Source organism: Oryctolagus cuniculus, chromosome 15, assembly GCF_964237555.1.
Source record: "Oryctolagus cuniculus chromosome 15, mOryCun1.1, whole genome shotgun sequence".
In the NCBI taxonomy this organism is placed as follows: Eukaryota; Metazoa; Chordata; class Mammalia; order Lagomorpha; family Leporidae; genus Oryctolagus; species Oryctolagus cuniculus.
Window position 1 is genome coordinate 42316911 of NC_091446.1, and position 26865 is coordinate 42343775.

At 39.1% G+C, this 26865-nt stretch overlaps 1 protein-coding gene across 11 annotated transcripts in view; it reads left to right on the forward strand.

Moving 5' to 3' along the window:
• RNLS (renalase, FAD dependent amine oxidase) overlaps positions 1 to 26865 on the forward strand; it is a 306577-nt gene that overhangs the window by 266672 nt on the left and 13040 nt on the right. For 5 of the 11 annotated variants that reach the window (XM_051823356.2, XM_008270153.4, XM_002718494.5 and 2 more), the window contains one exon: positions 8110 to 8285. In XM_051823356.2, coding sequence (XP_051679316.1) covers positions 8110 to 8285 — 176 coding nt within the window. Of the gene's footprint in view, positions 1 to 8109; positions 8286 to 8747; positions 9674 to 13800; positions 14059 to 15031; positions 15102 to 26865 lie in introns of those variants that run through there. The other 6 variants (XM_070057646.1, XM_070057647.1, XM_051823358.2 and 3 more) reach the window with 5 other exon arrangements.

The following is a 26865-nucleotide window of genomic DNA, read 5'->3' on the forward strand; positions in this document are numbered from 1 at the left end:
CAGCACAGCAGACATGCTGCCAAGGAGGTGGATTGCCAAATGGCACAGTGCTCTGTGTTTGTTTGGCTTGGCATTGCTAGAAAGGAGAGAGAGAGAGAGAGACAGAGACAGAGAACAGACACACACAGAGACACACAGAGAGACAGAGAATGTTATATTTCTGCCTTAGAATCCCTTCCCTTTCCCACTCTCATCATCACGGGAGAGTTAAATTTGTTACTCAGTTTACTAGTTGGTTGGCTTGCCCTCCAACACATTTGCTACTTAGTCCCAGAGCCATTTAAAAGTGCTAAATTACAACAAGTTCTTTCATGACTGGTGGGCAAGGCTAGTTGTGCCAGTTCCATATGAATGAAGAGAGGGAAACTTACCACTGCCAGGAGGAAGCAGAACTATCACGTCCCCCCACCCCCACCCCCCGCAAACTGTGAGGTCCTTAGCTTCTCATCCAGTTTTACTCACATGCATCTGTTTTCTAAACTTCATTGTGCATACCACACCACTATACCATTTAGTGGATAATTGCTGTCTAACTTTGCATGTTTCATCTCCCCCACTAAAATATAAAATCAAAGGCCCCAATTGGGTTTCATGGCAACAAACACTTCTCTAGACACCTACATATTCATTTGATTCAATCAGTGATTAAAGAAATGTTTTCATCCATTTCCTGTTGCTCTTGATCTACAACTATAACGTATGCCACTCTTTAAACTGCTTCAGTCTTCTACTTCCCTGTCAGAGGTGGAATTAGAGCTGACCTGTGGAGATCCCAACATCTGGCCCTTAAATGAGGATGCCAAAAACAAAACTTATCAGATGGAAAAGCTCTGATGTATTTTAATATGAATAGGGTGTCCCAGTGAGTTTGAGCCTTTAGTGTAAAGTTATAGGAGCAAGTCTGGGGGAAGAGATGCTGTATTACCTAAGAATGCACCTTCTTTGTGTGGTTATGGAAGCAGGAAAAGAAAAACGGTGAGAAATGTGGCTTAATAGACTGTGTAGGGGCCAGTGCTGTGGCATAGTGGGCTAAGCCTCTCCCTGCAGCACCAGCATTCTGTATGGGCACCAGTTCATGTCTGGCTGCTCCTCTACTGATCCAGCTTTCTGCTATGGCCTGAAGAGCAGTGGAGGATGGTCCCTGGGTCTATGCACCCGCGTAGGAAGCTCCTGGCTCCTGGCTTCGGATCAGCCCAGCTCTGGTCATTGTGGACATTTGGGGAATGAACCAGCACATAGAGGACCTTTCTGTCTGTCTGTCTGTCTCTCTCTCTCTCTCTCTCAAGTCTACCTCTCAAATAGATAAATATTTTTTAAAACATAGAATGTGTAGTTTTTCTGATATGCCCAATTTTAATGCAAAAGATTAAAAACACTCTTTCCCCAGTGCTTTGTTAAATTTATGTTATCTTTAACTAAATACTTGCCATGGTTTAGGATTTTTTTTTTTCCCTCAAAGGTAACTGTTCTGATTTATAGACTATACCAGGATATTTTGATGGCTGCAGTTTTATAATGCAGTTATATATATGCAAAGCACGTCTCACTCATTTATTTCTTTTCAAAAACTTAATATCTCAAAATAAATTTTTTTCAGAAACATTTTTATTATTGTATTTTTCCTTTAGTGTCATTTTGTAAAGTTCCAAAGATTCTTGTAGAATTAATAACTATTTTTCTTATTATCAATATTGTTATTTTAAATTCAAATTTTAATCTGTTCATTATGTTATATCGTTTCTTTTTAATATTTTCCTTTTTAATAATTATAAATATTTTTCCATTTTTATCTTATCGTACCAGAGCAGTGCTATATATCTTAGTGTTAACAAGAAACTTAGTTTATTACTGATTTTACTGTAAAAACCTGTTATTTCATTGTAAAAATGATATAAACTAAATCTTAAGGAAGATATTGTCTCATTTTCAGGAAATCATCTCTTTTTATATTGTCTCTTTTTCCATGAAATGATACTAATTTTAGTGGATGTCTTTTAAATATTAAAGTATATTAAAATCATGTTTTATTTATTGATATAGTAGATTGTTAGAAAATCTAAATGATAATTGATGAATTTTTTAAATAAATGAAGTTTGGAACCATTTTATTCATATGGAAGAAAGGTTTATAGTTTGGTACAGGTATTTTTATATCTTTAAGTGTGACATGCATGTCTCCAAGTGACATTATAATGGCCTGACAATTTGAAAGAAACTACAAATAAAGTAAATAAGTCCTGAAATGGTTTTTTAAAAATTGATGTGTTGACTATGTTTTCAATTTCTTTTATGTGCTTTTGGTTTATGCCAATTTTCTTTTCAGTTGGATCAATTTTGTCAAATTTTATTTTTTAAAATTCTTCATTTCAAGATTTAAAAGTTTATTAGCTTGGCTTGTACACTTTTCTGGCCTTAAAGATCTTCTCTGTATCTCACGTATCCTCTCTGGCAGAGGACGACAATGGGATTGCTTGCCTGTCTCCAAGTGGAGTGGAAAAAAACAAAAGAAATAAAATGTCTCCCTTGAGATGCCAAACCACAAATCTACCCTTAGGCAGTTTTGGTGCCAGAATTCATTTTGCCAGCATGTTGTATAAATCTAGTTAAAGTGGTCATGGGCAACATTGCCCCAAGGCATCTGGCAGAAACAAAAGCAAATCTCCAATGGAACACTCTTGAAGCTCAGGCCTCAAGGAATTTCTTGGATAAAGTTCCTAGGAACATGAGCTCACAATATGAAAATATCAATTTATATTTTATCAATATCTACCTACGTATATATACTACCAAACACACAGTGAAACATGCCAGCATGAGCAATAGTCAACTAAAGCAACAAAAACAGAATCAATCTTATAAAGTCGCAGATTTTAGAATAATCATACAATATAAAATAATCATATTGTAGACGTTTAAATAAAAGAGTACTGATAGTATGACTAGGGAGAGACTGTCAGAATTGATCATGCAGATTTTAAAAGGAACCAAATAGAACATTATATGAAAAATAAAATAATTTAACACCTTCAGGTTCTGATATTCAGGAAAAGGATAAAGATATTGACTAAATTTTCACTTTATATTTAATATAAATACTTATATATATATATACATTCCCTAAAAATATAAACAAGCTATGTAACTTCCAAACTAGAAGAGGGGAGAAATGGGAATAAAGAATAAAAATTATTTAATAAAAAAAGTTTTAAAAATTTTACAAAGAAACAGGAAAGGCCCATCAGTTAGGACACCCATTTGGGATGCCCACATCCCATATGGTAGTGCCTGGTTCAAGTTCAGGTCTGCTTCCAATCCAACTTTCTTCTGATGCCCTGGGAAGGTAGCAGATGATGGATTAAGAACTTAGGTCCCTGCCACCCAAATGAGAGACCTAGATTTACTTCTGAGTTCTTAGCTTCAGCCTGGCCCAGCCCTAGCTGTTGCAGGCATTTGGGGAGTGGCAAGATCCTAATTAACTTAATGGACATGGCATTTCCATGTGGAAAGTAAAAAAAGTTCTGGAGATAGATGTTGGTTATGATTATAGAACAATGTGAATAAATTGTACACTTAAAATCGTTTAAAATGGTAAACTGTATGAGTACTTTACCACAATTAAACAAAAACAACCGAGGCAGACATTTGGTGCAGCAATTAAGATGCCACTTAGGATGCCCACATCCCATATCAAAGCACCTGCCTTCAAGTCCCTGCTTCCTGCTACTGCACATCCTGGTGGACAGCAGATGATGGTTCAAGTACTTGAATCCATGTCACCTATGTGGGAGACCTGAACTGAGTTCCAGGATCCTGGCTTAGGCCTGGCTGGGTCCTGGTTGTTGCGATCATTTGAGAAGTGAACCAGCAGATGGAAAGTATTTTTATTTTTTGTCTCTCCATCTCTCTGCCTTTCAAATAAAAGCTAAAGAGTAAATAAATACCTGCTGTGTCTATACCCAGGAATAGTCTGCCATTGTTACTGGGGTGTTCATATAATAATCCATCTTAACGCTTTGAGAAGTCAGCTGTGTTATCCCTTCCTAAAACTGTTCTTAACCACAGCACAGAGGTCAAAACAAGACTATCACCTAGAAATGGCTTACAATTATACAGCACTTTATATTTAAAGACAGACTTTTATGTGGCTTAACTCATTTAATCCTTGTGACAACCATATATGGTAAATAGCATTACTCCCTTTTAATTGATAGAACAAAGTGAAGCTTGAGAGATTAAGTTGTCCCAAGAACATGGTGCTATTAGCATGCAGGGGTTCAAATACTTATCTTCTGGCTCTATAGCAATTGATCTCTAAAAGTACAGAAATACTTGTCAACTCACTATGAACTTACATTTAAAATGCCAAAAGCAAAGTGCTATGCTTGTTAAACTGAATAAAGAAAAGGAAAAGATAGCATCATTAGCTCCTCAGTGGCCAAGGAATAATGATTATACTAAATTTGTGCTCTGAATCCTATTAACATATTTGTGGCTTTTTATAATGCACTATTTCTAAACCTTGGTCAAGTTTAAACTCTGGTTGGCTCTTTGTACTTTTAGACTTTAGCTACTAAAAATACCTTGTAATGTGGGACTAGGGGAGCTTTCCTCTAAACTCCTTGTTTTAGATTGTAGCTATTCAAGTTTTAATTTAAATTCTCAAAAAAAAAAAAAAAGATATTGTCCAAGTCCAACAAAAACAAGTAGCCAGGTTGCTCTTCCATTGTTACACAAGAAGGGTCTTAAATTTCATTTTTTACAGCTCTCCTTGAAGAGGATGGCAAATGTAAACAGAAGAAACTTGGCATCACACCATCACTGGTCTTAGGGACTTTACGAGTTCCCCCTAGAACAAAGGGCTGGGTCAATGCAACCTCTGAATTCTCATCACACAGCTAGCATTCATGTTCCTTTAAATGTCTGGCATAGATAAGTCAACTCAGAGCCCCAGTTTTTCCTGCTTCAGAATGCTGACCAGGTAGTTTTCTCGATCTCTGGGAAGATTTGGTACCACTTGGAAGAGCAATGGCATTGACACCCCTTTCTGTGAACACGACTTCCTGAGTTTATCAACTGATACAATAAATAACACTCCTTGAGTCAATATGCAACAGCTTTCTTACTGTGGTGGTATTCCCTGAAAGAGCTTAAGATAGCACACAGAGGGAAGGACCCAGGGCGTACTATTTAGAAAGTCTTCACTGACAGGTGAAACACTGAATGCACAGAGAGATGGCCCATGTGTTTCCTCTTTCAAGTTGTCCAGACACTGTGAGGAGGAAAACAGTAAACCTCTGGCTCACCATTGCCTTTACTGCAGCTTGCATTCAGACACCCTCACCTCACACATATGAAAGTGTTCGGAAGCATCACTGTACGTTGAAAGTTTAGAGCATTTAGAGACTCTCTTCCTTTGCATTCTGCTGTAAAATTGATAATCCATGGTTCCTTGAGCTGAGCATGATGGAGACATGAAATATTTATTAAAAAATAACTCACCTATAAGTTTGGCAAAATCTCGGGAAATTTTCTTTTGTATATGGTTTATTGTTTTCATTCTCATAGCTTACACTTATAAAGCAACTACTTTTTGTCAGAAACTATACTGAGCATTTCATATGCAATGTTATTTATTCTATACCATACACCATTGACCTGTGATAGATATTACCTTATTCTCATTTAATAAACACAGACACACACACACACACACCCTCAACCCTAAAATGTAAAGAGGTTAAGTGGGCATACAACAAGTAAGTGAATTATGGCATGCAATCCTTGTTTTTATGTGTCAAAGTGTGCCAACCTAGCTCAAAAAGTTCATGGTATTACCTTATACAATCTCAGATATTGAATTTTCAGAATCGGGCTTGCCAACACCTATCATTGCCTTAAATACATTAACATTTTCTTCTTTAAAGAAGAAGCACCAACATTCATATTAGATTTCAAACATCAAATCTATTGTGTTCCTCTCAACTTTCTCTTCTACATGATTTAAATAATAGAAGAAGTATCCCTTCCAAGATTATATTTTCCAATGCCAATGTTGCTTTTAACTTCAAATGTTATGTGATGGCCATTTGTAACTCGTCTACTAAAGAGTGAAAGATACAAAGCAGATACCCATTATATTTTTTTAACTTTTATTTAGTAAATATAAATTTCCAAAGTACAGTTTATGGATTACAAAGGCTCCCCCCCCCATAATTTCCCTCTCACTTGCACCCCTCCCGCTCCCTCTCCCATTCCATTCACATCAAGATTCATTTTCAATTCTCTTTATATACAGAAGATCAATTTAGTATATATTAAGTAAAGATTTCAACAGTTTGCACCCACACAGAAACATAAAAATGTAAAGTACTGTTTGAGTACTAGTTATAGCATTAATTCACATTGAACAACACATTAAGGACAGAGATCCTACATGAGGAGTGAGTACACAATGATTCCTGTTGTTGACTTAACAATTTGACACTCTTGTTTATGGTGTCAGTAATCTCCCTAGGCTCTTGTCATGAGTTGCCAAGGCTATGGAAGCCTTTTGAGTTCGCCGACTTTGATCTTATTCCGACAAGGTCATAGTCGAAGTTGAAGTTCTCTCCTCCCTTCAGAGAAAGGTACCTCCTTCTTTAATGGCTCGTTCTTTCTACTGGGATCTCACTCGCAGAGATCTTTCATTTCGTTCCCCCCCCCCCCAGAGTGTCTTGGCTTTCCATGCCTAAAATACTCTCATGGGCTCTTCAGCCAGATCTGAATGCCTTAAGGGCTGATTCTGAGGCCAGAGTGCTGTTTAGGACCTCAATACCCATTATTTGTAATTATGAGACAATAGCAAAGAAAAAAAGTTCAATGGCAAACATAAAGTAGCTCCATGTTATGAATGGGTCAACGTTTATGTCCAATACTGCTTAAAGGTAAAACACATTATGAGGACAAGTCTTTTTTTTTTTTTAATTACTTATTTAAAAGGCATAGTTATGGCCAGGGGAGGGGCAGGACAGAGAGTGAGGTCTGGGCAGGGGCTTCCATCCACTTATTCACTCCCCAGATGGCTGCTACGGCTGGGGCTGGGCTATGCCAGAGCCAGGAGCTTCCTCTGGGTCTCTCGTGTGGGTGCAGGGGCCCAAGCACTAGAGCCATCCTCCACTGCCCTCCCAGATGCATCAGCAGGGAGCTGGATCAGAAGTGAGAAGCAGCTGGAACTCAACCCAGCCCCAACCTGGGATGCCAACACCACAGGTGGAGGCCTAACCCACTATGTCACAATGCTGGTCATGACAAGTCTTTTAAGAAGTTTGATTTCTTTTTGGAAGTGTCAGATGTTTTGTTCTAGCATTTGTATAATTTCAGCAAAGTATTTTGCAACTCATTTAACATAAACTGAACAAGTATTTATTGAATATCTACTTTGTTCTGAGTTTAAGAATACAGACTATATATAAAAGAAATGAATCCTAAAGAGATTGCAAGTTAGTGGATGAAAGAAGATGAACATACCAATAAATTGAATTATATATAAAGCAGTACATATTAAGTACCTTTCTTACCCTTCTAGTTCTGTAGCAAGGCCAAAAAATTTGTTCTCTAAAACACATCTTGGTGGTGGGTTTTTCGGCAGTGCAGTTAAGGTACCACTTGGGATACCTGCATCCCACATGAGAGTGCCTGGATTTTAGACCTGGCTCTGCTTCCAATTATAGCTTCCTGCTAATGTGCATCCTTGGAGAGAGCAGTGATATCACAAATATTTGGGTGCCTGCCACCCACATAGGAAACCCATGTTAAGTTTCAGCCTCCTAGCGTCAGCCTGACCCAGACCTGAATTGACAGATGAAGGATCTCTCCCTCTCTCGCTGTGTGTGTGTGTGTGTCTTTCAAATAAATTTATTAAAACACATCTTGAATCGGTCTTCCTCTTCAGAGAAATTTGGTTTTGAATTTCAGGAATAGCTTGATTTATGCTTTAAAGATTAGAATCCTTTCCCTCCTCCACTTATTGCCTGATTATTGTGATCAATCCTGACCTGTAGATTGAAATGCTGAGAGATGCTTTCATGTTACTCATTTTAAAATATATCTTTATATTTCCTTGCACTACAGAGTCATCAGAAATTGGGCCTTCCATCGTGGTTCACACCACTGTCCCATTTGGAGTTGCATACTTGCAACACAGCATGGCAGAAGTACAGGAGTTAATCATCCAGCAACTGGAAAATATTTTGCCAGGTTTGCCTCAGCCAGTTGCTACCAAATGCCAGAAATGGACGCATTCACAGGTAATCAAGGAACCCATTAGTATGAATACAACAATTTTCTAAGTCAATCAACCAAACTATATTTTTCATCCCTTGTCATTTTCTATTAAGAGAAAATAACAGTGTGATTGTTGGAGCAAATATGTGCTTGCCTAACACATGTGTGCAACTTCTACAGGTTTAATTATCCTGCTAACTTGCAATAAGAAATATATACAATTTTCACTTAACGTTATCTTCAAATTCTGACATCGCAAAACATACACCCCGAAATTCTGGGGTTTCCTTTGCAGGCAAGGCAGGTTATATATCAAAATGCAGCCGTTTCTCTGGGGTTTTTCTAAATCAGTACTGTGGTTATATAGAAACCACTATATCCTCTCAAATTTCTGCAATATGTCAAATTAACTTTGTAAGTGTATTTTGCTACCACAATTTTCATTTCTATTAAGTTCCCACTTTGGTTTTGACTGCCGCCAGCAGAACTCTTCAGGAGAGAAAGATGAATACCTGCACACCACAGCAAGCTGAAGTGTTTTTCAAAGTTAGATAAACCTGCTGCTTGCCCTGTAAGCTCTAGCTTAAGTCTATTTATAATAAGCAAATACTTTTAAAAAAATGATTTTGCATTTGAGTATTGGTAGAGACAGTCTTTTGACCTCTTTAAGAAGTCGTTTGGGGGCAACTGAGTAGAGAAAAGAAGCAGTAAGTTATGCAGTCGTTTCCTGAGACTTCAGAGCTCATTGACTGACTTATCAACACTGCTCGTTCTCCAAGTTGTGAAGCATTAGAAGCGCTGTTGGAGGAAATGGCAGCACGTTTTGTATGTTTTAAAGGGCTTTTCAAAATCAGAGGAAATGGTAAATTACTTCCTAAAATATTGCAGTGGGTCTACATGTTTACTTATATCTCCTCAAGTTAAATTATACAGTGAACTTTTGGGGGAAATGTTTACTTAAACACATTATGGTCACTTTAGAAGACTTTGCTTTTTCTTCTTAAAAGCAAGGAAAAAATCGCAATAGTTAATGTCTTTAATTATATTTAACTCAGTTTTAGACTGGCTTGAAAAAGAACATGGAGAAATAATCTTGATATAATTTGATGCTATATATAGTACACAAGTCACTTTGCAATTTGTAATAATTCCTTTAAAAGAAAAAAAGTTTGAGGTCTCTCATTGTGTCTTCCTCATAAATAATTCACTAGTAAATTGAAAGTAAGTTTCAGATCTACTGATTTCTTAAAATCTGATGTTTGTAAAAATAGATTTGTCCTACCCACAAAAATGATCTATTCAATATTGTGCAATCATAAAATTTAATTTAAAAATCTTTGAACACTATGTACATCCAAACCTTAGTGATGATTTTTAATCACAATTTGGATGCTGAAATTAACTCACTACATTTACAACTCTCTAGTTATGAAATCTGCATTGGCTGAAAGGCCTGAAAGGGAATGTGTTATTAATCAGACTTTGAATTCAGCATTGTCCTTTTTTCATATACTTCTTATATTACCTTTAGCATTTTATAGAATACAACATTGTCATGGCAAAGACCTTACCTGCATTATAACACTGATACAAATCAAACATATCTTTTTCTAAGGTGATGTATATATCTGATTAATTAAATCAAAAGAATCAATATTTAGCTGGTCAGTTTTCAGCTACTCTTCCCGAGAGAGCATTTCTTCAATGCCTTTAAAATGCATCATATCCTTTGGAATCTGACATAAATGTATGCACTCCTGTTCCCTTGCCATCATCATACAAATGATCTACCTTTAGCAAATTCATACTTATGTGTGTATGAATATTAGTCAGTAAAGTGCTAAACTGAAGGAAAGGGTGATATCGGGCCAGGAACAACAGGAAAGAGGACCAACCAACTGATTCTACATTTCTCCCATATCTGAAGAGAGGTACAGAGCCATTTAGGGGGAAACCCCACCCTTATCTTCCAGTCTGGATCCCACACTATGTTCCATTTCTTATCCTCTCCCTGTAAGACTCCACCAAAACCTTCTCTTATTCTTCACACTTCACCCCCTTCCCTCTTTTTATCTTTCTCTGAAAAAACAAATGATAGGGTCCTACACATCCTCATTTTATTAAAACTTCAATAGGCCTCAGAGCTGTGCCCCAGTGTCAGCCAATGGTGAGTTATTGAGAATTCCCCATCTTAGACCCCTCATGCTTAACACTTTTTTCTAATTCATTCATTTTCCCCTTTTTCTCTTTTGTGATCCTGGCACCAGATCCTAACACATAGTTCTACGGGGAATAGGGAACAAGAATAGAAACTATGAGGGACAGAAACTATGATGAACACCTCTATGGTGCTAGGCCCAAAGCTAGCTGATTGAATAATGTGATCTCATTTAATGTTAAAAGTAGCTTTACAAGACAACACTGAATGCTGGTGAGGATGTGAAGTAATAGGAACTCTCATTTGTTGCTGGTGGGAATGTAAAAGGGTATAGCCATTTTAGAAGACTGATTGGCAGTTTCTTTAAAAACCCACAATACTCATGTTATATGGTAAAGCTATCACTTCCCTAAGTACTTAGTAAATGAAGCTGAAAACATGCCCACAGAAAACTTGCAGTGGATATTTATTGCAATTTTACTCATAATTGCCAAAACTTGGAAGCAACCAAGATGTTCTTCAGTAGATGAATGAATAAACTGTGGTACATCCATACAAGGGAATATTATTCAACACAACAAAGATGAACTGCCAATTCAAAAGACATTGAAAAGATTTAAATGGGTCTTACTAAAGGAAAGAAGTGAATCTGAAAAGGCTACATGTTGTATGGTTTCAACTTTCCGTGACTTCCTGGAAAAGACAACACTGTGGAGAGACAAAATGATGAGCGGCTGCCTGAGGTTAGAGGGGTGGAAGGATGAGTGGGCAAGACAAAGAGGATTTGTAGGGCAGTACAAAAATGTTCTGTCTTTACTATAAGGGAGAACACAGGTCATGATATATTGTTCAAACCTATGGACTGTACAACATCAAGAGTGAACCCTAACGTGAACTATGGACTTTGGGTGATAAAGTTCTGTCTATGTAGATTCACCATTTGTAACAAATGCACCACTGTAGTCAGGAATGTTGATAATTGGGAAGGTATGAATGTGTAATGTCAAACAAGATATGGGAAATCTCTGTACTTCCTTCTCAATTTCTCTGGGAACCTAAAACTGCCCTTCGAAAATCATTATAAAGGGGCCTGCACTGTAACAGAATGGGTTAAGCCACTGCCTATTACTATAGCATCCCATATGGGCACCTGTTTAAGCCCTGGCTGTTTCACTTCCCATCCAGAGCCCTGCTAATGTGCCTAGGAAAGCAGAAGATGACCCAAGTCCTTGGACCCCTGCACTCACCCACATGGGAGAGCCAAATGAAACTCCTGGCTTCAGCCTGGCCCAGCTCTGGCTGTTGCAGCCATTTGGGAAGTAAACCAGTGGATTGAAGATCTTTCTTTTTCTCTCTCTCTCCCTTTCTCTCTTTCTCCAGCTCTGCCATTCAAATAGACAAAGTAAATCTTTTTAAAAAATGAAACTAAACCAACTATCTTTACTTTTTAAACCCAGACATGGAAGGGGACCCGGGAGTGAAGCCAAGTGGCCCAGGGATCCAGAAAGCACAGGGATTACAATCACCTCCACCAGAAAAGTCATTATAAAAATTTTAAAAGTTAAGCCCAAATAAAAAATTGTCTAGTGGTAAAACCCAATAAATTATTTGAAATATATATTTTTAAAACTAGTCTCATGAAGTTGCTAGTTCTAACCCACCATAGTGATGAAAAAACAAAGCCTCAAAGAGATGAAAATAACTTCCTTAAGGTGCTATGGCTAGTAATGACAACACCAGTCCACCTGCCTCTCAAGTCCTCCTCCTCCCCCCAACTCAGTCTGTTCCTGTTGTTGCCGTAACAAATACCAGAAACTCGGTAGCTTAAAACAACACAAATGTATTATCTTACAGTTGTGGAGATCAGAAGTTTAAGATGGGTCTCCCAGGGCTGCGATCCTTTCCAGAGGCTCAAGGAGATAATCCATTTTCATGTTTTTTCCATCTTTTAGAAGCTGCCCACATTCTTTGGCTTGAGCTGCTGCCTCCATCTTCAAAGCCAGCAACAACCGTCAAGCCCTTTGCACGCTGCACCACTCTGACCTTTCCTTCTGCCTCCCTTCCTTTAAGTACCTTTGTGATTTCATTGATCCCACCTGGATAATCTGGGCTACTCTCCCCCCTCTCAGATTCAGCTGCTTAGTCATTTTCATTGCATTTGCAACCTTCACTCTTCCTCTCCACATGAAACCTACCATTTTCACAGTTTCCAGGAATGTGGGTATCATTTGGTGGGGTTGTTTTTCCTGCCTTCAGCACCCATCCCCTCCAAGCTCTCCTCCGCAATCCCTTGGTTATCGCCTTTTATGAGCCCTGTAAGGCTTGAGCCACAGTAAGCTAAAAGCGACAGGGGAGTTTTGTGTGGAGGTACTTTTTTATTACCCTGCTGCTCTCCCATGCCCAGCTGCAGTCTCTAATGTCACATATCCACAGTGGCCGCATAGGAGGGGAAAATGCTTGTTCATTTATTCACTTGGTTACTCATCTTTTCAGTAAGAATTCAATGAATGCCTGCAAAATGCTATTACTCTGCTCATGAAACACTGGGCACTAATATTTGTAGAAGGCTTTCTCCTAAGACACTAAGTTGAATTTTGTCTTTAAGAAAATGCTGCATTCTTGGGACTGCTGGTCTTCAGTGAGGAAAGGGGCAGATGAAGAAAGAAGGTTTGTTGGAAAGACTTGGGACTGCCTCTGGGCCCTCCCACTTTGGGTTTGAGTAAACAACTGAGTAGTTGGTTCAAACAAGCCTAGCAAATATAATGGTGGATTTTGTGTGTCTGTGTGTGGTTCATAGTTCCTCCCTTTTGCAGCTATTTGCCCTTCATAATTTAGATGTTTATCTAGTTATTTTAACTTGATGCTTAGTCTGTAATTCATTGATCAAGGTTTTTGTAACAAGTGTGATAAATTAACCCTTTGGTCAGATGACCAATAGGTGAAAATGCCCTTCCATGTGCCTTAACAGGGAACATTTAATCAGCTTGATAACCCTAATATTCACATCATTATCATTTGCTATACTTTCATGTTTTAGTGTCTATTATTATTTCTTTCTCAAACTATAACAAATATCAGGTTTAACTCTGATTTTCCCCACATTTCTTCCATTCCAGAAAATATTAGTGGCCCTTTTGTCCCACTTTATTTAGAACACTCACATATTGATTTTTTTTAAATCACCAGATGTATTTTTAAATATCAAGATCAGAAGAATTTAAGTGGAAGGGGAGGTGGTGATAAATACATTGGTATCTTTTACAAACTTAATGGATTTTGACTAGCCTATTAAGCTTGCATAATATAATTAGAAAACAATTGTCTTCTATACTTGTGTTTCTTTACTTAGTCTTTTGCCCTAAAACTGTGCCTTGATGCAGGCGCTGTGGCTTCGCCAGTAAAGCCGCTACCTGCAGTGCCAGCATCCCATATGTGTGCCAATTCACTTCCTGGCTGCTCCACTCCCGATCCAGCTCTCTGCTGTGACCTGGGAAAGCAATGGAAGATGGCCTAAGTCCTTGGGCCCCTACACCTGCATGGGAGACCGGAAAGAAGTTCTTGGCTCCTGGCTTCAGATTGGCACAGCTCCGGCCATTGTGGTCATTTGGGAAGTGAACCACCTGATGGAAGACATTTCTCTCTCTCTCTCTCTCTCTCTCTCTCTCTCTGCCTCTCTGTAACTCTGCCTTTCAAACAAATAAATAAATCCAAAAAAAAAAAAAAAAAAAAAAACCTGTGCCTTTACCCCCTGCCTTTTTTTTAAGGATCATGAACTCTTAAAGGGTATGAAAGAAGCTATGAACATAAAGATTCTCTTCATTAAAAAAAAAGCAAGAATACATAATCATAAAAATTGCATAGAATTATGAGGATTTATCAGGAATCTAATGTCCTGCTATGAATCCAGTATTAGGAACACCTGCTATAATGTATACCACAATAACCTGAGTAAATCCGAAGCCCCTAATGGCCCAGTCTTGGCATATTGTTGAAGTCAGAGAAACAATCCAGCAATCAAAAGCAATTTAAGATGATTCTGATCTTTTCTGATACCTCTTTCAGAACTTCATGCCATATCAAAAATTCTCCATAATGACTGTGCTAATTTGCATTCCCACCGATAATATATAAGCGTTCTCTTTTCTCCATATTCTTGTCAGTATTTGCTATTATTTGTCTTTTTTATAATAGTCATTCAAACCAGAAAGAGATGATATTTCACTGTGTTGTGATTTGTATTTCCCTGATAGTGAGCATTTTTTCATGTATTTGTAGGCCATTTATCTTTCTTTAAGAAACATCTATTCAGGTCCTTTGCTCATTTCTTAACTGAATTGCTTGGTTTTGAATTTTCTGAGTTGTTGAATTTTCAGAGTTCCTCATATATTCTGGATATTAATCTTTTGTCAGATAAATAGAGATATTTTTCTGTCTTTAATTTTTTTTTAATTAGAGGGTCAGAGATTGAGAAAGTGTGTGTGTATGCTCCTATCCACTGGTTCACTCCCAAAATGACTACAAGTACCAAAGCTGAGAGCCAGGAACTCAAAACAGGACTCCCACATGGGTGGCAGAAACTCAGTAACTTGAGTTATCACCATTGCCTCCCAGGTTCAGCATTATAAAGAAGCTGGAGTCAGAAACAGAGGTGGTATGGAACCCAGGCATTCTGATACGTGAGGTAAATGTTTAAACCACTCTGCTAAACGCCTGGCTTTGGATGGATAGTTTGTAAATATTTTTTCCCAATCTGTCAATCGTCATTTCATTCTATTGATTGTTTCTTAGTTTGATACAATCCCACTTGTCTATTTTTGCTCTTGTTGCCTGCGCTTTTGGGGCCTTATCCAAAAGAATCATTGCTTATGCCAACGTCTTGCAGTGTTTCCTGTATGTTTTCCTCTGGTAGTTTCATAGTTTCAGGTCTTACATTTGGATCTTTGATCCATTTTGAGTTGAGTTTTATATTAGGTAAGAGGGAAGCAGGAATTTTTCAGTCTTCTGCATATGCATATCCAGTTTTCCCAGTACCATTTACTGAAGAGACTCTCCATAACAGCTAAGCAGTATGGAGGTTGCTTAAAAAACTTAAAAGTAGATCTACCTGCCATATGACCCAGCTATCCCACTTCTGGGTATATACTGAAAGGAAATGGAATCAGCATATGAGACAGCTGCATCCTCATGTTCATTACAGCACTATTCACAATAGCCAGTGTCCATCAACAGATGAATGAATAAGGAAAATGTGATACACACGTAAACACACACAAACACTATGGAATATTTAGCCATAAAAGGAATGAAATTCCATCATTTGTAGCAAAACAAATGAAGCTGGTAGAAATCATTATATTAAGTGAAATCAGCTAGACACAGAAAGACAAGTACCCCTATGTTCTGTCTTATAAGTGGAAGTTAAAAAAAAAAGAGAGAGAGAGACCTGAAAAGAAAAAAAAAGAGATTTATTAGAGGATGGGAAGGATGGGGAGGGAAGTAGAAGAAATGAGACAGTCAGAAGTAACAAATTCTGTTAGTACAGTGAGGTGACTTTTATTCACAATAATGTATTGTACTCTGTGTAAACAATTGGAAGAGAAGAGCTCATAGGCTCCCAATACTAATAAATATAAGGAAATGAAAGGCTGATTACATGGCTAGGTTGGTTTATGCAGTGTATATGCATTGCAAAATTGCACTGTACTCCATTAAAATGTAAATTAATACATGCTAATAAGTTTTTAATAAATGATAAAATATTTTTAAAAGAAAGAATATCCAAGATTCATCATCCTCAACAGAACTTTTGGGATTCCCTCTTCATTCCCTGTATATCCCACTTCTGAAGTTCCTTCAGATCCTCTATACCCGTAATTGTTTTCACAGATTTAATTGATTTATTTGAAAGGCAAAGTGACAGAGAGAAGTGACAGAAAGAATGAGATCTTCCATCCACTTGTTCATTCTCCAGATGTCCTCCACTGCAGAGGCTCGGAAATCCATCCAAGTCTTCCATGTGGGTGGCAAGGGCCCAAGTACTTGAACCATTGTCTGCTTCTTTCCCAGGTACATTGGCAGGGAGCTGGAACAGAAGCAGAGCAGCTGGGAACTGAAACTGGTGCTCTGATATGGAATGCCAGCATTGCAGGAGGCAGCTTAACCCACCGCACCACAACACTGGGCCCTGCACCCTTAATTCTTAATTCACCACAGAAACTTTCTCTTTCCTTTTGCTCTTCTTCACCTTTTACTCTAAACTTTTTTTCCTGTCTTAGACAAGGATTTCCCTGCCCTTCTCAAAAAAAAGCCCCCTGCCCTTTTTTTTTTTTTTTTTTTTTTTTTTTTTGCTTCTTCCCGTCTTCCCCACCTGATTACTCAGGTGGCATAAAACTGTCCAGGAGTAAGAGAGAAAAGAGCATCTTGGGAACTACAACAAACAGAAGGTCTGATGATCCATGCTTCTGACTGGGTATCAGATGGAGGCAACTCTGGTGGGACTGAGGGACTGAGCTCTCTGCCCATGGGATCTGACACTACCTCCAGGTGGACAGTGTCAGAACTGCATTAGAGAATGGCCAGTTGGTGTCTGCTGCACACCTGATTGCTTGCTTGATGTTGGGAGACATTCCCTCACCTTTTAGGGTCACAGAAATGATCTATGTTGTTAGCACACACAGAAGAAGAACTAAGAAATTGAGTTTCTTTTTCCACTGTATCACTAGAACTGTGATTATTACAGTATAATAGGCATGTTTTCTAGTTCCTTTCCCCAGTAAAGTCAGGTTCTTTGGGTCAGTCTTCAACTAGTCCCATGACTGTTCTCTCGTATTTGTAATTTATAATTGCTGCATTTTTTTTTTTTGACAGGCAGAGTTAGAGAGAGAGAGAGAGAGAGAGAGAGAGAGAGAGAGAGAGAGAGAGAAAGGTCTTCCTTCCATTGGTTCACTCCCCAGATGGCCGCTATGGCCAGCGTGCTGCGCCGATCCGAAGCCAGGAACCAGGTGCTTCCTCCTGGTCTCCCACGCGGGTGCAGGGCCCAAACACTTGGGCCATCCTCCACTGCCTTCCCGGGCCACAGCAGAGAGCTGGATTGGAAGAGGCGCAACCAGGACAGAACCAGTGCCCCAACTGGGACTAGAACCCTGGGTGCCAGCACCACAGGCAGAGGATTAGCCTAGTGAGCCGTGGTGCCAGCCAATTGCTGCATTTTTAATCCTGTGCTGTGATTATGATCTTGGACTTGAGAGTCAGACGGATTTAAGTTCAAACCTAGTCTCTATGTGTGCCTTGAGCAACTGAGGCTGCAACTGTAAGCATTTGGGTCCTCAACTGTAAATGACAACAGTTGGACCTACCCCTGCAATTTGTATTTAGCAAAATGAGAAAACAGAGTAGAAACCATCTACTGCAAATGCTAGTATGCAGCAAGTTCTCAGCATTGCTAGACAGTAGAAGTAAGAGGAAGTAGCGGTAAAGATGAGGTAGGGTGAAGGTGCTTCTTTGGTCATTTCTTGGTAGCCCAGCTTTGTGCATCCCTTACTCTCTCTCTTTGATGACCTCTCTTTGTGCCCACATGCTGTCCCACATTTGTGTTTCTTATTCACTCTTTTCCTTTTATTATTGTTATGATTCATTCTTTTTTTTTTCTTCTGTTTCACATGGTAAAAAGTTCTGGACAGGGATATTTCAGAAGAACTGATTCAATGCCAGAGTCTCTGACATTCAGTCATACCCATAAAGGATTATTGAACAATATTAGAACAAGGTGAGATAAAAGTTGTGGCTTCCTACAGAAAAAAGAAACTCTTAATATTTGTGGGGGTTTTTTTTTTTGGTTGTTTTGTTTTGTTTAAAAGCTTAAATCTTTCTAGTTTCTTGCCATTCCTTCCTATACTAACTTGCGCATTTTCCAGCATTTGGTAATTTAACACATTTGTGCCATGAGTCAGTATTTCCTGGCATAAAATGATGGCCACAAGAGCACTTCTGCTTATGTATCATATGTTTATAACCATCTTCAGAGGGCCAAACTGGCCCTATGGGATAACTAGCTGTGGCATCACCCAGTCTACCGACAACAAGAATCCTAATGGTTGCCAGTTCTAAGCTTCTATTGAATTATCTACCACCTCTTTATCATTGGCACATAACTAACCACTTGCTTCAGTTTATGATGAAGCAGCACATGTGTGTGAGATCATCAGCTGAGAAATCTTGATGATTGAATTAGGGAAGTGCAGTCACATTTTAATTGAAGTTTATATGGGTAGCTATTTCCCCTTTACATAAAATTCCATATATATTAACTATTAAATATTTTAATATATATGAGTTTAATGAAATCATTTTTTCTCAAATAATCTTGAGATTTAAACTGCTAGTCATTAGCAAACTTATTCAAAATAATCAGTTATTTTGAAAAGCAGTACTTTATAGAAATCTTTAAAGAGGATATGTGTAACTTTCTTCTGGAAATATGCTATATATATATATGTTCATCTGTACTCAATATGAATACATAAAACTTGATGGGGGATGTCATTACATGTGCATGAATGCCCTAAGATAAATAAACCCTGTTCTAGCACTCTTCCCTAAAGTGTAAGTGCACTAAGACTATTTACATTAGATATAAGCATTAGGTAATAAAATTAACAGGTAAAAAATACTTAGTTGAGGGGCCGGTGCCATGGCGCGCTAGGTCAATCCTCCGCCTCCAGTGCCAGCTCCCCATATGGGCACTGGTTCTAGTCCCAGTTGCTCCTCTTCCAGTCCAGCTCTCTGCTGTGGCCTGGGAAGGCAGTGGAGGATGGCACAAGTCCTTGGGTCCCTGCACCTGCATGGGAGCCCAGGAGGATGCACCTGGCTCCTGGCTTCGGATTGGCGCAGCTCTGGCCGTTGTGGCCATTTGGGGAGTGAACCAACGGAAGGAAGACCTTTCTCTCTGTCTCTCTCTCACATTGTCTGTAATTCTACCTGTCAAATAAATAAATAAAAATCTTTAAAAAAAAAAGAAAATATTTAGTTGGCACAGACTATTTAGACTCATATTAGAAATTAATAGTAAATACTCATTCCATTCAACACACAATTGCTAAATTCTTACTATATGCCAAACATTGTACTGGATAATCTCAAAGACAAGCTCCCTTCCTTCAAGAAGTTTCTCTTATAATCAGTCAGCAAGGATGACCAATAGGCAGACATCACAATAAAGTACAGTTTGCATAATGCATTCAGTGATCACAGAGAAGATTTGAGGAGGAAGCAGAAAATGACACTTGAGTTAAATCCTGCCCAATATGGAAGTCAGAAAGCAAAAGAAATTACATTGGTAAAACGTTCCAACAACACGTGCACTTCCCCAGAGGCAAAAGAGGCAAGAGGCATTTGAGGAGTGGTCAGTAGTTCCATTTGGCAAAATTGTACAATGCAACTGGAATGTGAGATGACTGGCCGGAGAGATGAGCTGAATGTGGTTCTGGTTTGCTGTGCTAACATATATGGAAATTGTAGCTCAATTCAGCTCAGGTATGGTGCTGCCAGTGCCCTCTGGCTGAGACATTGTCATTACCACAATCAGAAGTGTCTAAAATAGGGGCTGTGCCAGTTTTATAGTTCAGATCCCCTTATTCCTTCTTTTTTACCTTGGTCTTTGACATCACTTATTGTAGCAATTCTGTATATCATGATAGTCCACGGAAGTATTTTATATTGCCTTTTCCCCCTCTCAATTGCCATTTGCATTATTCCGTCAATCTTCCTTACTCTATGTAGCTCACTGGGTTTTGTTAATAACTTGCTTTACCCTTCACATAGGTGAGAAAGTTGAAGTTCAGGGAGCAGAGATCCCTTGTGTGAGGTGCAGCTGCTAGGAAATGGCTGAAGACTAGCTTTTAAATATCTCTTTCTCTACCAGGAATTTTTTGAGTCCTGACCTCTCACAGATTATGACATATTCATATACCTTTCTTGTTTTGCTGTTCTCAGCTAGATGTAATTAACATTTAAACTCTTATTTTAAGAGCTCTTTTATACTTGCTTTCATTTCATCTTCACAAAAGTTCTCACAGGTCAGTAAGTAAATATTGTCTTTGTTTTAAATAAAGAAAATGAAGTTCCTATTGAATGTTTTACCTAAAGTGATTCAACTAGTGAACAACAAAATAGAAATTAGGGCACATCAATTTAGATTCAAAAGCCCATATTTCATACCACATACAAAAATTAACTAGAAATGGATCACAGGCCTAAACACAAAACCTTAAACTATAAAAATTCTATATGAAAACAGTAGAAAATCCTTATGATCTTGGAATTGACAAGCATTTCTTAGCAAGAACACAGAAAACAAACCACAAAAGAAGAAACAGATAAAATGAGCTTGATGAGACACTGAGCATTGAAAGACAGTTAGGGAAATGAAAAGATGGTCATAGACCTGGAAAAAATGTCTGTAAAGCATAAATCTGAAGATGAAAGACTGTTGTCCAGAACATACGAAGGTCCCCTCACAAAACAGTAATAGAAAGAACCAGACCAATTGTTTAAAAATTAGCAAAAGATTTGGAAGAGCACTTCACTGAAGAAGAGATTAATTTTACCATGAAAAACTATTTTTAAAATGAAAATTGTAAAACACTGCTGAAAGAAAGACCTCAGTGAAGTCATCACATATTGAAAGAGTATTTTTAAGATGGCAGTAACACCCAATGTCATGGGCAGATTTGTTGCAGTCTCTCTCAAAATCCCAAGGGCTTTTACAGAAATGGGAAAAAAAATCTTAAAATTCATATGGAACTTCAAGGGCCCCCAAATATCCAAGACAGTATTGAAAAGAGAACAAGTTGGGAGGATTCACACTTTCTGATTTCAAAACATCCTACAAGGTGTCAGTAATCAAGAAATGTGCTACTGGCTGGCGCCACGGCTCACTAGGCTAATCCTCCGCCTGCAGCACCAGCACCCCGGGTTCTAGTAATGGTTGTGGCACTGGATTCTGCCCTGGTTGCTCCTCTTCAGTCCAGCTCTCTGCTGTGGCCAGGGAAGGCAGTGGAGGATGGCCCAAGTACTTGGGCCCTGCATCCGCATGGGAGACCAGGAAGGGGCACCTGGCTCCTAGCTTCAGATTGGCGCAGTGCACCAGACATGGCAGCCTTTTGGGGGTTGAACCAACAGAAGGAAGACCTTTGTCTCTCTCTCTCTCACTGTCTAACTCTCGCTGTCTAAAAAAAAGGGGGTTAAAAAAAAGAAATGTGCTACTAACATAAGGATAGACATACGTGTGGGGAGCAACTCGGACTAGACTAAGTTACTGGAATTAAGACTTATTCTATGCATCTGCTTTCCCACAATATGGCGCTGAGAAGGGAGTAACAACTTCTATGCAGCTGCCTCTCGCCAGCTTGAGTGATGACCTGCAGGAGCAGGACCTGTTCCTGATTGGAGGAGAGGAGAGCAGTGTACTCCGCGTGTGGGCAGCCGAGTTGGGATTGGCAGAAGAGGACTATAAAGGAGGAGAGAGACAACATGCACCAGGAACATCTAAGGGGAACATCTAAGAGGAACACCTGTGCAGCCCCCGAGAGAGCCGGCCGGCGGTGTGCCGCTCCCCCGCGGAAGTGGGGAATGTGGCAGGGGGAACCACCCTTCCACGGAGGTGGAAGGGATGGTAGCCAACCCGGGAAGAACCAGCAGCAAACCCGGGGAGGGCCGAGCAGACAAAAGAACAGCGCAGGGTCCTGTGTCGTTCCTCCACGAAGACGGGGAGCGACAATACGTAAGTGGAATATAATTGAGAGTTCACAAATAAACCCATACCTACAGTCACCTGATTTCTGAGAACATTCCCAAGAATATTCTATGGGAAAAAACTCTTCAATATATGGCATTTGGGACAACTGGATATCCACATAAAAAAGAATGAAGCTAGCCATTTACTGCAAGCTGTATACAAAAACTCCATTCAAATAAACCAAAGATCTTAACGTGCAAGAAAGTGATAAAACTCCAAGAAGAAAACAGTAATAAATCATCATGGCTATGGATTTGGTAATGGTTTCTTAGGTATAACATCAAAACATAATCGACAACAACAAAAGATTAATTTGTACTGCATCAAAATTGAAAACGTCCTTGTTTTAAAAGATTATCAAAAGAATGAAAAAACAATCTAAAGAATGGGAGAAGATATTTGGAATCACATTTCAGATAAGAATCTGCTGTGCAGAAAGTATACAGAACTCTTAAAGCAACAATTAATCCAATTAAAGGGGTGAGTGTTTGACACAATTCTTTTTTTAAAAAAAAAGATTTATTTATTTATTTATTTATTTGAAAGTTAGAGTTACACAGAGAGAGGAGAGGCAGAGAGAGAGAGAGAGAGAGAGAGAGAGGTCTTCCATCCAATGGTTCACTCCCCAATTGGCCACAACGACTGGAGCTGCGCCAATCCAAAGCCAGGAGCCAGAAGCTTTTTTGAGGTCTCCCATGCGAGTGCAGGTGCCCAAGGACTTGAGCCATCTTCCACTGCCCTCCCAGGCCACAGCATAGAGCTGGATGGGAAGTGGAGCAGCTGGGTCTTGAACTGGCGCCCACCTGTATAGACATTTTGCCAAAGAAGAAATACAAATGGCCAAGAAGAATATGTTCATTAGGGAAATGTAAATCAAAAGGATAATGAGGTACCACTTCATACCCATTAAGATGATTTTTAAAAAGATTATTTATTTATTTATTTAAGTGACCAAATTACAGACAGAGAGAGGGAGACAGAGAGAACTCTTTCTCCTGCTGGTTCACTCCCCAAATGACCACAATGGTTGGAGTTGGGGCAATCTGAAGCCAGGAGCCAGGAGGTTCCTCTGTGTCTCCCACATTGGTGCAGAGAATCAAGCAATTGGGCCATCCTCCACTGCTTTCCCAGACCATTAACAGAGACCTGGATCAGAAGGAGAGGAGCCAGGATATGAACTGGCGCTTACACAGGATGCCAGTGCTGCAGGTAGAGGCTTAAACTACCATGCCACAGCACTGGCCCTGATGATTACAATTTTCAAAAATGCAAAATAACAACAATTAGAGGAGACATGAAGAAATGGAATTCTGGTACTTTACTGTTGGTATATAAAATGATTCAGCCACTGTAGAAAACTGTCTGGCTTTTCTTCAATAAGTTAAACATAGAATTACAATACGACCCAGCAAACTCACTCCATCAACTGATGAATGGATAAACAGAATATGACATAATCATGCAATGGAATGTCATTCAGCCATAAAAATGATGAAGTTCTGATATATGCTGCAACATGGTAGAATGTTGAACATATTATGCTATGCGAAACAAGCCATTCATTAAGGCCACATCTTGAATGAGTCTATCTATGTAAATATTGAGGACAGGCAAATGCATAGAGACCAAAAGCAGACAGTGTTTGCCAGTGGCTGTTACTAATGATAAATTTTATCTTATGGATGTTTTACCGTACATGAAAGAGAAGAGATGTGGATGGCAAGTAAGGCGTGCAAAAAGATACTGAACAACTTGGTCACTAGGGAAATGAAAATTAAAACTACAGCAAGATACCATGACACATCTACAAGAATGACTCAAATAAAAACTTTGAAAATGTAAATTGCTGATAAGGATGTGAACATCTGGATCTCACATATTATCACAGGTGGGACTGCAGAAGGACACAACCACTTTGAGAAACAGTTTGGAAGTTTCTTACAAAGTTAAACAAGCATTTACCATGTGACCCAGCAACACTATTCTTAGGGATGAAATGAAGACAGACGTCCACATAAAAAACCTATATGTAAATTATCATAGCAATTTTATTAACAATTGCAGAAAACTGGAAATAGCCCAAATAGTCATTACCTAGTAACTGGGTGTATTATATATAATATGCATATTATATATAATAATTATATACATATTATATATAATGTAAATTTTATACATCTCTAAATGAAAAACTACTCAGTAATAAAAAGGAACAATTTAGTAACTAGTAATAAAAAGGGACAAACTAGTAATATTTGTAATTACATGAGTGGATCTCACAAGCATTATTCTAAGTATTCTAAGTGGAAGAAATCAGATTCAAAGTCTACGGACATGAGTTGTGGAAAAGCCCAAACTTATGGTGACAAAGATGCATCAGGGGCTGGAAAGGGACTGTGATTATGAGGAGGGGATTAAGTAAGGGACACATGGGAATTTTAGAGGGTTATAGAAATGTTCTCTATATTGTTTATAGTAGTAGTGGTTGCAGGACTGTATATAGTGTCAAAGTTTATAGAACAGTACACATAAAAAGGGGTGAATTTTACTTTATATAATTTGTACCTTAATTAAGCAGACTTTTAAAAACTACCACCTGGGGAGCATAAGAATTGACCCTTTTGTTTTCCCAGGATTAAAATTGCAGGAAGGTTGTTTCTAGACCTGGAGATCAAGATGACTGCATTCTTTGCTGCCATCACCTCCCAACCCTTCCATAAGTCTGGGGAGTCGGTTCAACATAAAAGATAACCATGAATGTCAGGGGCCATGCTTCAGGATCAGCAAGAAGGGATAGGGAATGGGAGATGAGATGCAGAGGGTTTGAACTGGTGGGAAATTCAGCAGCTATCAACTTAATCAGGGGAAGAGGTAGTAATGTTAAGTCTCAATTACAGAGAACAGTGTTGTTGTTGGTGGTGGGTTTTTTTTTTTGTTTTTTTTTTTTGTTTGTTTGTTTGTTTGTTTTTTTGGACAGGCAGAGTGGACAGTGAGAGAGACAGAGAGAAAGGTCTTCCTCCTGTTGGTTCACCCTCCAATGGCCGCTGTGGCCGGCGCACTGCGCTGATCCGAAGCCAAGAGCCAGGTACTTCTCCTGGTCTCCCTTGCGGGTGCAGGGCCCAAGCACTTAGGCCATCCTCCACTGCCTTTCCGGGCCACAGCAGAGAGCTGGCCTGGAAGAGGAGCAACCGGGACAGAATCCGGCGCCCCAACCGGGACTAGAACCCGGGGTGCCAGCGCCTCAGGCGGAGGATTAGCCTGGTGAGCCGCGGCGCTGGCCAGAACAGTGATTTTTTAAAAAAAGATTTATTCATTTATTTGAAAGGCAGAATGACACACAGTGTGAAAGGCAGAGAGAGACACACACAGACAGTGATAGAATCTTCTGCCTGCTGGTTCACTCCCCAAATGGCCACAACAATCAGGGCAGGGCCAGGCTGAAGCCAGGAGCCAGGCATTCCATCCTGGTCTCACATCTGAGTGTTGGGAATTCAAGTATTTGGGCCATCATTCGCTGTTTCTCAGGCTTATTAGCAGAGATGGATAGGAAGTGGAGCAGCCAGGACTGGAACCAACCCTATGACATAGGATGCAGGGCATCCCAAGCAACAGCTTAACCTACAGTGCCACAAGGCCTCCCCCTGATTTTCAGTTTCTAAACTCACCGTTGAAAGCATTTTTGGTCCTCTGCATCCTAGAATCCCTAGCAACTAGATCCTTAGAGATACTGTGGTGGAACATTTATACATAGATGAAAACAAAAGGATTCCAAGTCTTTTAAATCATCTTACACAAAGAATCTGTATTTTGTACCCTCACACCTTTTGCAGTGTTCAGCAACTGTTAGGAAAAAACGTATTTGAAGAATTAACTGATGAACATACTAAAACTCACTGAAGGGCAGAACTGTTTCCTATTAAATTAAAAACTCTAAAGGGGAATGTAACACCACTGTTGTTTTGTCTGTTATTACTACAACAGTACTAGAAAAAACTATATCTCATTCTTTATTGTGTGCTTGTTCTGAGCAAGTGCTCATCAAAATAGACTGCTCCAGTGTTTTCAGGACGTTAAAAGACAGAATAGATCTAGCAGATTCAATGTAGACCTTGGCAATTAAATATACAATTTCAGCAATGTATGTCCTTTGCAGTTCAAGCACACTAAAGCTGCTACATGGATCATATAATTGATTTGTGGCACATTCTGCTTGCATCTATCCAATGGTTTATTAAAATAGAATAGACAAATACCAATAAAGTGAAAAGCTCCACAGAGAATTAACCAAACCACATCACTTTCTTCACACCTAGAATATTCCAACCAATAGTAATTTTACAGCAGCTCTCCATAGAACCAGAGACACAGCTTTGTAGCCACAAGTCCACAATACAAACAAACCTTTCCCTAAAGCCCAACAAAGAAACAGGTTTATGAAATCACCATTAAATGTAATAAAACACTTGAGAGATGGGTAGAGGAAAGTCAAGATGATGAACACAGAAGAACCAATTAAAAAGGTACCATCTCTGCAGGAAAGCACCATGTTTAGATAAGGCTCTTTATGAATACTGACTACCATAGCATATGATGATACAGGACTGAGAGCCTCAAAAATCAGTGTCTGGGGCTGGCATTGTGGCATAGTGAG